Here is a 10,842-nt window from a genome sequence, read left to right as displayed (position 1 = left end):
TGATATATAAATAATGAAATGATAAATATAAATAATCAATGATAATATATTAATAAATTTTATATAAAAATGTCTATTGATACTAACAATAAAAATATACATTTCTGCATTATTATTAACATAAAAAGTTGTACACCACCTATGACTTTTTGATTTACTAATTAATTTTTTATCTTCTAATTCTTTAATATCTCTCTTACAATGTTCTAACAATTATGGTGCCATCTGAAAATTTAAATTTAATAAAAGCATATCCCATTAGGACAATGGAAATAAATTCGATAATAAAATCTAAAACAGAAGATTTAAAAGATTTAAAAAATAATGTACATTTAACTAGGATTAAAAATCAATTAGAAAGTGAAATTATAAAGACTATAATAGAAAAATTAAAAAATTACATGGAAGAAGAATTATGTGCAGATCATCCTAATGCTTTTTGGACTAGAAAACAACATATAGTAGATTTGTCATATGAGGAAAGATTTAATGAAAAATCAATCTTAACTAAATTCATGGGAAGTAATTAGAAAGTATTATTCTGAAAATTGATATTTTACACCGAATATTTGTCAAAATCTCAAGATTATTATTATAGTATTTTAGAAGAAACAGTATCAGTTAAAATAAAATATTAGTTTAAACCAACTTTTTGATCGAGCTTTTGAGGCCGAACTTCAATTATTATTGTTATTAGTTTAAACGAGTTTTTCACAAGTTGAGCTTAAATCGAGCTCAATTATAATATTTAATTTTAGAGTCAAGCTCGAGCTAGAGCTCGAATAATAAACGAGCCTAAGCTTTATAAAGTTCGGCTCGACTCGATTTGATTACACCCCTAAGCAAAAGACAACAACATTTTCATTTTTCAATTTTCGAATGAGAAGGACCTTTTTCGATGATTTTGCAAAATCGTTCGTGGAACATTCATTACAACCTCTCCATCGCGGAATGGATTGCAGATAAAGCCATATCTGAACTATCATTTTCTCTCTCTTTTTGGGCTCATGTTATTGGTTTACCTCAAAAAAAAAAAGCCACATTAGATAATAGTAATTTTTTAGGAGGCTTCATAGTTGTGGACACTTCTCTTCTGGAACAGCTGATGGGAACTCATTATTTGAGAATCAATTTTTTAAAGAATTTAGGGGACCTTTTCATCACTGGTTTCTATAGAAAGAAGTCTGATGGAACAATACAATGGATTTCTCTAAAATATGAATGTATACCGGACATCTGCTTCAACTGTGGGAAATTAGGACACTTCAGTAATTTTTGTCCTGCACCTCGAGGCAAACCAGATTCCAAGGCTACAGAAAGAACAATGGCTTTTAGTCGCTGGCTTAGCTTAAAGCTTCTTCACCAAAGAAATCTCTCTCGTATATCCTCCTATTTTTAACATGTAACAAGACCCAATTTGCCCTCTTTTTAGGTTACATGGCCCAAGTCACAAACACTGATTCAATCAAAATTCTACCTCATACTATTTTGAAAAGGAGGGAAGACACAACAAATCTGATTGTCGATGAAAGCTCTTCTGGTATGAGAAGGTCATCAGAGATCTCTATGGAGTGTGCAGTTATCTCCATCTCAGCTCAACTTTCCTAATTCTTCGTCGATAACGGTACTTGCGTTGACAATACCTCTAATTCAGGACAAAAAAAAAAAAAAAAAACATTTATTGCATGCTATCTTAAATTGCAAAGACTCTTTCTTTGGAGAAGGAAAAGGAACCAGCTTTTTGTCTGTTACTGCATCGAGCAGTGTGCTATCAGAACACCAACATCCTTCAAATCCTACCATATTCTTCAACAGATCAGAGATCCCACAGCGGCTGAACTAATATTTAATATCTATCTGTAAGGGAGAAATTGATTCAGAAGCTCTTTTTCAATGTTTTTCCATTTTTACTGGATTATGTTTAGATGGGCGTCATTAATGCTCTAGCTTTGTATGATTCTTTTGAAAAGAAAGAGACCTTGAAGAGTACTTGCAGAGATGAAAAAGGGAAAACGGCTTATGCAGACCTGGAGAACATAATCTCTAAGGGCCCAACCCATCATCTATTATGCTCTAATGGGTTGTCTCTAAAAATTCCAACACTCAATTCATTTGTAAGGACTATCATTGGTGACGAATGCAGACATCCATTTCGTATTCTCTAACAGATAATACCACAAGCATCGAAGAATAGGGATAATTTCAAACCACCTATTATACGAAAACTAGAGCTAAGTTATGGAAAATGAGTCCATGTTCAACCATGTACAAATAAAATTAGTGATCAGGCTCAAGCTTCACTCCTCTAGAGGAAAATCCATGTTAGGAGGAAATAATCAAAGCAGTAGAGAACAGCCATTGTCGAAAGTTGCAATAAGATATAAACCATTCCAATAATACCATCCTCAATCCACCATAAAATGAAACTTATATTTAAAACCCAATTGCTATTTGAATGAAAAAAAGGAATTACAATCAGTAACCTGGCATGCTTAAACGGTAATAGCACGGATCTGTTGCACGATTACTCACATGGTCGAGAGTCACGGCACCTAGAATCATTTAGCAATTGCTATTTGTTGCTAAGCCTTCACTTTGCTACTCATTCCACGTTTACCGTTCCAGACATTACTCTTATCTCCACGCATAGAGTTCTTGGCTGCCACAGAACACTGGTCAGTTCTTGCACCTTTGCTCATCTCTATTTGGAGCTTACGCCTCCTCAATCGATTCTCCAACCGTATTCCTCTTAGAGCTCTAGCCCTCCGCTCAGTTTCCAAAGCTTGTGAAAAGTTCCAGATCCTGACAACACCTTCCTCTCCTCCACATACAATACGGTCAGCACCAATGTCCACTGAAAATAAATTGGGTCCAAATCCATGTAGCATCCTCTGGGGCGGCTCTATACTGCAGTCCACATTTTTAGTTCTTGAAACATTCTTTGCCAAAGAACGTCTGCTTGTCCTCAGTAGTTTTCTAACATCTATTAGAGACAACTTGCCATCACTAGAAGCTGAAATCAACCATGGGAATTCAAATGCAAGCGAATACACAGGTCCGGAGTGAGGAACCCAAGTTGCAACCTTAAAAACATTTGCCATGTTACTGTGACCTATGATCTCAAACATATGTATCGCTCCATCTTCTCCTCCAGTAAAAAGAAAGTCCCCCGTGTGGCTTCTTGCCAAAGAATAAGTGTTACCAACATGAGCATGATTAATGACAGACAGCAGAGTCCCACTACAAGTGTCCCAAACATACACATCTGACCCCGATGTGCTAGCAACTGTTGTGTCATGCGGAACAAGGCTCCATACCCAGTCACTATGTCTCAATACCTTTAAGCACTTCAGAGAAGAACGATCCCACGTACGAACAGTCATGTCCCAAGAGCCGCTGTAAATCCTCATAAGGTCTAGTGCGAGAGATGTTATCGGTCCCCCATGTTCCCAAAGTCTGAATTCAGAATTTGGCTCCTCAGAACCCTTAAGGTCGAACAAGTATGGGACAGCCTCAACCGCCCTCCAACCTTGGATGAAACCGTCAGTACCACCAGCAACCAAAAGCTTTGTATCTGCTGCAACAGCTCGAATAGTGCATCCAAGGGGCCTTGAAGATGCAATAGATAACCCATTTTCCATGTCCCACATCCGAACAATAGAATCATACCCAGAAGTAAAAATAAGCTTAGCAGAAGCCAAAAGGAAAACTGTTCTAACTGCTTCTGTATGACCATACAGAACATCAATGCTGTAGCGACCCAAGAAAGTCCTACTCCTAAATTCCCTCTCCACAAACAATTCCTTCCATGATTTCTCATCTGAAACCCCCACACCTAATGGTGCAGGCACCAATGGGAGTCCCCATCTCTGACAATAGACTTCCTTCCAAACCTGGTTCTCAGATGCAAGCCTATTGAGGATGGTTGATACACAAGAAACTATACCGAGCTCCTTCGGGTCAAGATAATTAAGGACTTCACAAATCAAGGCCGGAGGAAGGTCAGTGATTGACCGGCAACAATTGGACAAAACCCCATTACAAGGCAGCTGCTTTGAACTATCAGCTATTGAAATTCCCTTCTTAGAATAACAATCTAACGTACTGTTAGAAATTCCAGAACTTTTAGGTTTTGGATTAGAATTCTCCTCAAAATTGTAATTTTTCAACCCCTCAGTGCTTCCTTGGCATTCAAATGCCATAAAAAAGAATAATTAACCTAAGCAAAGAATTGAAAGGAGCTAAAATCCAAATCCCCTAATAAAAAAAAGTTAAAATTACTAAAAACCAGCAACAAATTAAACCCAAAATTCAAAATTTAAAGAGAATGAAAGGTAAAAAAATAATAATAATAAAACAAACCCTACAATTCAAAACCTACGAAACCCGAATAATTGAAGAATCAAACTAGATAAAAGGTAAACTAAAAATTTTTTATAAAAATGTAAGGAAGATCAAAGACTGAATAAATGGAAGGCAATTAGAACCAATGGAGAAAAAAAAAATCAAGTGATCCTATAAGAAGAGACCCCGAAAATTTTATGAAAGAAATCTGAATAAGAAATATTAGACGTCAATAAAAAGATAATTGGGTGTTTTTAACGTACCCTTTAGAGATTGAAACCCTGATCGGCGAAGCGATAAAGTTTTAGGTTATGGGGAAGGAAAATTGAAGTCTGGGAAGAGGAGAGAAAATTAAGAAAGCAGAAATCCCTTTTATGGAGGCCAATGGCACTGTGCTTTGAAAAATCACAGGCATAGAGGCAAAGTAATCCGATTTGACGGCTGAGATGAAAGGGTTAGAATTCCTAGGATGGTATGGGCCGTAAGATTATTTAGGAGCTGCAGAGGACATAAGCAATTGGTATGTGCTCTGTAGGTATATTCCTCGTGGCGTGGAATCGGAGCTCTTACGTGGCATGCAGCTATTTGCTCTGCTTTTTAATAGCTTTTCTCTTGTTTTTTAAAAAAATTTTTTTACCATGCAAACATGGTATTAAAATAAGGCCCAATACTACACCATAGACAACAAATAAACAAAGTTCACTATAAAACACCTGATAGCCCAATCAGCTCATTACCCAGAAGCCCACCGGAAGACCCTAATACACCGACTGAGCCACCATTCTCACCATCATCGGCAACAAAGAGCACAGCCGACAAACAGTAACACCAGGAGAGAGATCAGAAGTCACGCACCCAAAAACTTCACAGCCAAAAATCTAGAAACACAACAGCCACAACCAAAGAGCAAGAGCAGATCAGAAGTCGGCAAAACCAAAGACAATGTAAAGCTCAAACAGCGCAGGGCAACACGAGGGCAGAACCAACCAAAACTAAAGGCCAAAATCGATGCCATGGAGCCATAGGGCTGTCGATCTGAACAACTCTGGTTTCGGTGCCAAAGTTGCATCAGTTAACACACCTCAAGCACCAACTGATTAGAGGACATAAAACATGCAAGTGGACTTCTGCAGCACCAATACAAGAAACCCCCCAAACAAGCACAGCATAGAGAAGCCAGTCAACGAAACACAAAAAATGCAACCACAACCACAACTACATCAACTCGGTAAGAGGAGACCGAGAAATGATGAGACTGCAAAATTATACATAAAGAAACCAGATCCATTCTCGGCCCTAGAAGAGAATAAAAACTCACGACCGACGCTTTTTCGGGCTTTTTGAGATTTTCGTGTTAAGAAAAAATATTTAACTTAATTATTTGTCAAATGACGATTTGACCACCTATCGTAACCTGTTATCTGATACTTATTTTTATTTTTTTTTATAAATGAACAAAGCAAGCAAGGTGCTGGCTTTGTTCATTCAGCCCGCCGCACCAGATTTAAAGATTCAAAACCTGCTGTGGCAGGCTTTGATTTAAAAAAAAAATTAATTTTTTATTTTTTAATTGTTATTATATTATAATAATACATTTATATTATATTAATTTTATAATAATAAATTTAATATATTTTATTATTTTGAATGCAGAATAATCTCATGTTACTAATTTTTATAATATCCTTATATATTAAACATAATAAAATATATTAAATATAATAATTATATATCAATAAATATATAACTGATATTATTTTAGATACGTGTTATTATATTAATATATTAAAATAATATTAAAATATTTATTATTATAAAAAATTATATTATAAATAATACTAACTTGATTTTTATAATTTTAAATATTTATATTCATTAATTAATTAATTTATAAATTATAAACAAGTCAATAATATTATACAGGTCTAATTGAGGGTAATATATTCTAAAAGATAATTCAGTGGTATAGTATAGGTCCATCTAGTGATAAAATTTTTTAATTATTTTTATAATATATTTATTTTTAATATATTAATATAATAATACTGTAATTAAATAATACTAATAATTTTATACTCATTTAATCACATAATAATATTATTTCATAACTTAAATTTTTATAACACACTTTTATTTATTAACATATATATATATTAACATATATATATATATATATATATATTAAGAATAATAAAATATATTAAATATAATAATTACATATCAATAGATTTATAATTGATATTATTTTTAATTATGTTATTACTACACTAATATATTAAAAATAATATTAAAATACTTATTATTATAAAAATTATATTATAAATAATATTAAAAATATTTCATTCTTAATTTTTATAACTTTAAATATTTATATTAATTTACTTATTTATTTATTTATAAATTATAAATAATTCAGTGAAATGGTATAGGTTAAACCGCAGAGTAATACATTTTATAAAAATAACTCAATACTATCGTACAGTGTGCATACAAGTTTTTATAGAAAACAAAAATTTGACACATTTATGAAGCACGTCAAAACTTGATGCCCTTTACAAATATAACAGAAGTAGAGTTTAACTACTATTGATGGTAAAAACTTTTATTTAGTAAATAAATTTAATTTAAACCTAAAAAAACAAAAAAACACACCAAACAGCCCTGCTTTTTCTCTCTCTGCTTTCTTCTCTGTGTGCTCTCTAAAGGTCTTGTCAACTTCTTCTTGAGGAACATTTTTCTTATTTTTCCAAGTTAAATAATTGAAAATTTTCAAATCAGATTTTTCAGACTTCGAAAGTAAAAAACTGACTTTTATTAAAAAAATTTAATGCTAATCGAATATGGAATTTTTATATTAGTTTTAAATTTATATATAGTTATATTCAATAAATATAAGGCTTATTAAAAAATCTAAATATTTACATTAATTATATATATAGAGTCAAAAGTTTAAATATTTAAAAATTAAATTAAACTTTTTTAAATTATCACAAATATTTAAAAGTATTAAATAAAATATGAAAAAATTGACATTAAATTATAATATAGTTTTTAAAATTTTTTATTAATAAAAAAGTTTTCTTAATTTGATTTTTTGCATTGAAGAAATATAAATATATTTTATATTTATTATATATAATAATAAATATATTATATATATATAGTAAATATTATCTACAAATAAATTTTTATTATATAACGATGGTTACATAACTGATGATCTAAGATTCAGAAAGAGGTAGGGTTTAGGTGTGAATGAGTAAGCTTGGCTTAAATGGTTCACGCCTTCCTTTTTTATTCCTTTTTCTCTTATCCTCTAGTGACACATAACCGTCACTCTGTTACAGTATCACCTATCGCTATCAGATAAAATTGTACGTATGGACGCACTTGCCTTTTCACCATCGTTAGGCGGCCATTTAATTCCCCTCTAGCGCTCGTGTTGATAGGGTCGTGGCATAGCTGGGCCTGTTCCCCTACTTCTCCCATCACGTTAGATGAGCTGAGTCCCTCTTGGATGAGCCCAGGTGTAATACCCGGCTAGACCCCAATATCGAAATTTCTATTTTCCGGTGGAATCTTGGATATCGGAAACCTCTAGAAGGGTAAAATATGTTTTTCTAAAATGTTTTCATGTATTTTAAGGTTTTAAGTAAGAAAGAAATTGAGTTTTGAAAGAAATTGAGTTTTGAAAGAAAAGCACCAAGGAAGGAAAGCCAAGTTCGGCCGCCGAACCTCATGTTCGGCTGCCGAACATGGTGGAGTTTAGAGAAGCACCTTCGGCCCTCGAAGGTGGTCTGGCCAGCCACCTATAAAAGGCCCCATGTCCAAAAATGGGCGAGCTTTCTTCTCCATTTTCGGGCAAAGGTGAGTCCAAACCCTTCCATGGTTAGTTTTGATGTTTTCCTTCAAATCGTTCATGTCTTTGATGAGTTTTAACTTGGTTTTGAAGATTTTTGAACAATGATCGAAGTTTGGAAGCTTGGAGACCCCGGAGCTCGATTTCTCCCATCTCCGAGTTTGGATCGCCTCTCTTCTCGTTCTTCAAGAGGTTAGTGGAGATCCTACCCTTCTTTTATACTTTATGTAAGTTTTGAGGGGTTTTAGAGAGTTTTAAAGCATGATTAGATTAGTTGTAAAATGTTAGGATTTATGTGAGTTAATGATGAAATGTATGTTTATTGTTTGTTAAATGTGATGTTGTTGGGGGTATAGGTTAGTTTTAAGCCCCTAAATGCTTGAGGATGTGTTTTTGCATGAGTTGGAAGGTTTGGTTGGCTGAATGTGGGAGAGAAGCTCGAGTTCTGCCATTCTGGAAGAACTCAGGTTCGGCAGCCGAAACCATGTTCGGCCGCCGAACCTGCCTGAGGAGGCAGTTTTGACTGCTGAACCCTGCCCCCGAAAGTTTGGACTTTCGGCTCTGGAGGGGACTTTCGGCCGCCGAACCTGCCGCCGAAAGTGCCCTGTCCAGCCTTTCTTTGCATGTTTTCTATGATTGTTTTATGGTGTTTTAGGGGGTTTTTGAGGAGATGTTTAGAGTCTTGTTAGTGTATGTTGGTCCCTCATTGGAGTCCACCTGTGTAGGTTCGGACCCGAGGAACCGAGGACCCCAGCAGTGAGATAGCTGCTTCAAAGTCTTTTCAGAGTCAGCCTGAGGTGAGTAGAATGGATCTTTATATTTCAAAGCAAATAAAATTCGAGCATGTTCATGCATCACGAATGCCATGATATATACTAGGTTGTTTGCATTAGAATTCACGAATATGATGCATTGCATTAATTATTGTTGATGTGGATGGATGTTGGATGATCCATTAGTCCTCGATATGATATGAGATGGTATGGTACGGAAGTCCAAGTCGAGGCCCATTCTACGCCCCTGGCACAATGTTAAGAGAAAGTCCAGGTCGAGGCCCATTCTACGCCCCTGGCACAATGTTAAGAGAAAGTCCAGGTCGAGGCCCATTCTACGCCCCTGGCACATTGGAATGTTATGTTATGTTATGTTATGTTATGTTAAGGGAAAGACCAGTGGCCCATTCTACGCCCTGGCACTATTGGAACGTGTAGAGGGCTATTGGTGACAAGTCCATCCTTGATGTGAATTGTTTGTGATGTGATGCATTCCATGATAGCATATGTTTTAATATACTGTTTTACTATTCTACTCACTGGGCTCTAGTAGCTCACCCCTTTCCCTTAACCCCCAGGTTTGCAGGTTCAGGATAGACCAGGAAATCAGCAAGAGTAAAAGTTTTATGTATGTAATAGTTAGTTGTGGACATGAAAATTAATGTAATGTAATGTAAAGTATTGTTTAGAATTGTCTTGAGGATTAGAATTGTGCTTGACCCTAGAGTTTATGGTTGATCCCTTTTATTCATGATCATTGAGTAATGTTTTATTTGATGTGATGTTAAACCAAGCTTGATGTATGTTATGATGTCCCACTAGAGTATTTGATGAGGACTCTTGTGTGGGGTTTATGTTATGGTTATGATGCATGCAGGTCGAGCTTGGTGAATGTTAAAGTTTAAAGTTTTTGTGTAAATGTATGATGATGTATGGGATTATTAGGTATGACAGGTTGTATGTTAGGCTTGCTGCGGGTCCCGGCGACCTTAAGTCGATCTGGATCCTAGCGCCAGTAGCGGTCCGATTTCGGGTCGTTACAGATTAGTATCAGAGCCGTAGGTTCATATAGTCGGACCTAGAGAGTGTCGGGCTCATAGATGTTCTAGAAGGGCAAGCACAATAGGAAAATCATGTCCACTAGGATAGGATGTAGAGTCTTGTCTTGAATGATGATGTGAAATGCCATGATTTTATGCATGTGCATTGATGTTAGGCTATGTATGTCATGCGGGTTCATGTGTTTCCACATGAACCATTTGATGCTAATGTTTTTAGTGGACCAGTGACAAGGAGCAAAGCTAAGAAGCTTGAAGCAGCTATGAACTTACACATTTAAGAATAAATAACACAAGAATTGACTGAGCTTGCCTTTGAAAAATGTCTCGTGAAGCTTGAAGACACACCTAAGCTACTCACCTTGCTTAAGGTGTGTAATGGAGATAGTGATGTCTAATTTATTCAGCATTGTTATGATGGGCTTGCTATATTTTTATTATTTAAACACTTGTTTATTTTAGCTTTGTTTGGACTTGTATTCTGGCCATATTTTATCTTTTAAGTTTTAGAGTGTTGGGCCATATTTTAGACTTATGTTTTAATACTTATGTGTTATTTTAGTGTGTAATTGGGTTTGGGCCTTATGTGTTTAAGTCAGGCCTAAGAAGAGTGTCTTAGGGTTTTATTTGTTTTTCTCTTTACTATATAAGGATAAGAAACAATTGTAAGAAGCAGCTTTTAATCAAAATTTTCAGAATTCTTTTCATGCCTTTGGTGTGTATTGCGTTGAGTGAAAGTGAGGATTTGCTTTCATCAATTACAAAAGGAATTTTAGCTAACTTATCAACTATTCGTTGTGGTGTTTGT

General features: G+C 34.8%; 1 protein-coding gene across 2 annotated transcripts; it reads right to left on the bottom strand.

The window, feature by feature from the left end:
• Positions 1–2,358: 2,358 nt before the first annotated feature.
• Positions 2,359–5,636, bottom strand: LOC110613658 (F-box/WD-40 repeat-containing protein At5g21040). Of its 2 annotated transcripts, none has more exons than XM_021754887.2 (2): positions 4,608–5,636; positions 2,359–4,219 (listed from the first exon to the last, which is right to left on the bottom strand). In XM_021754887.2, the coding sequence occupies exon 2, from the start codon at positions 4,200–4,202 to the stop codon at positions 2,583–2,585; it is 1,620 nt and encodes a 539-aa protein (XP_021610579.1). In that variant the 5' UTR covers positions 4,203–4,219; positions 4,608–5,636; the 3' UTR covers positions 2,359–2,582. The 2 variants fall into 2 exon arrangements, with proteins under 2 accessions (XP_021610579.1, XP_021610578.1); XM_021754886.2 differs by having other exon boundaries at positions 2,359–4,257; positions 4,608–5,635.
• Positions 5,637–10,842: the final 5,206 nt, after the last annotated feature.

Source organism: Manihot esculenta, chromosome 4, assembly GCF_001659605.2.
Source record: "Manihot esculenta cultivar AM560-2 chromosome 4, M.esculenta_v8, whole genome shotgun sequence".
NCBI lineage: Eukaryota > Viridiplantae > Streptophyta > Magnoliopsida > Malpighiales > Euphorbiaceae > Manihot > Manihot esculenta.
The sequence above is the reverse complement of the archived record's forward strand: the minus strand, read 5'-3'. Positions and strand labels throughout refer to the sequence as shown.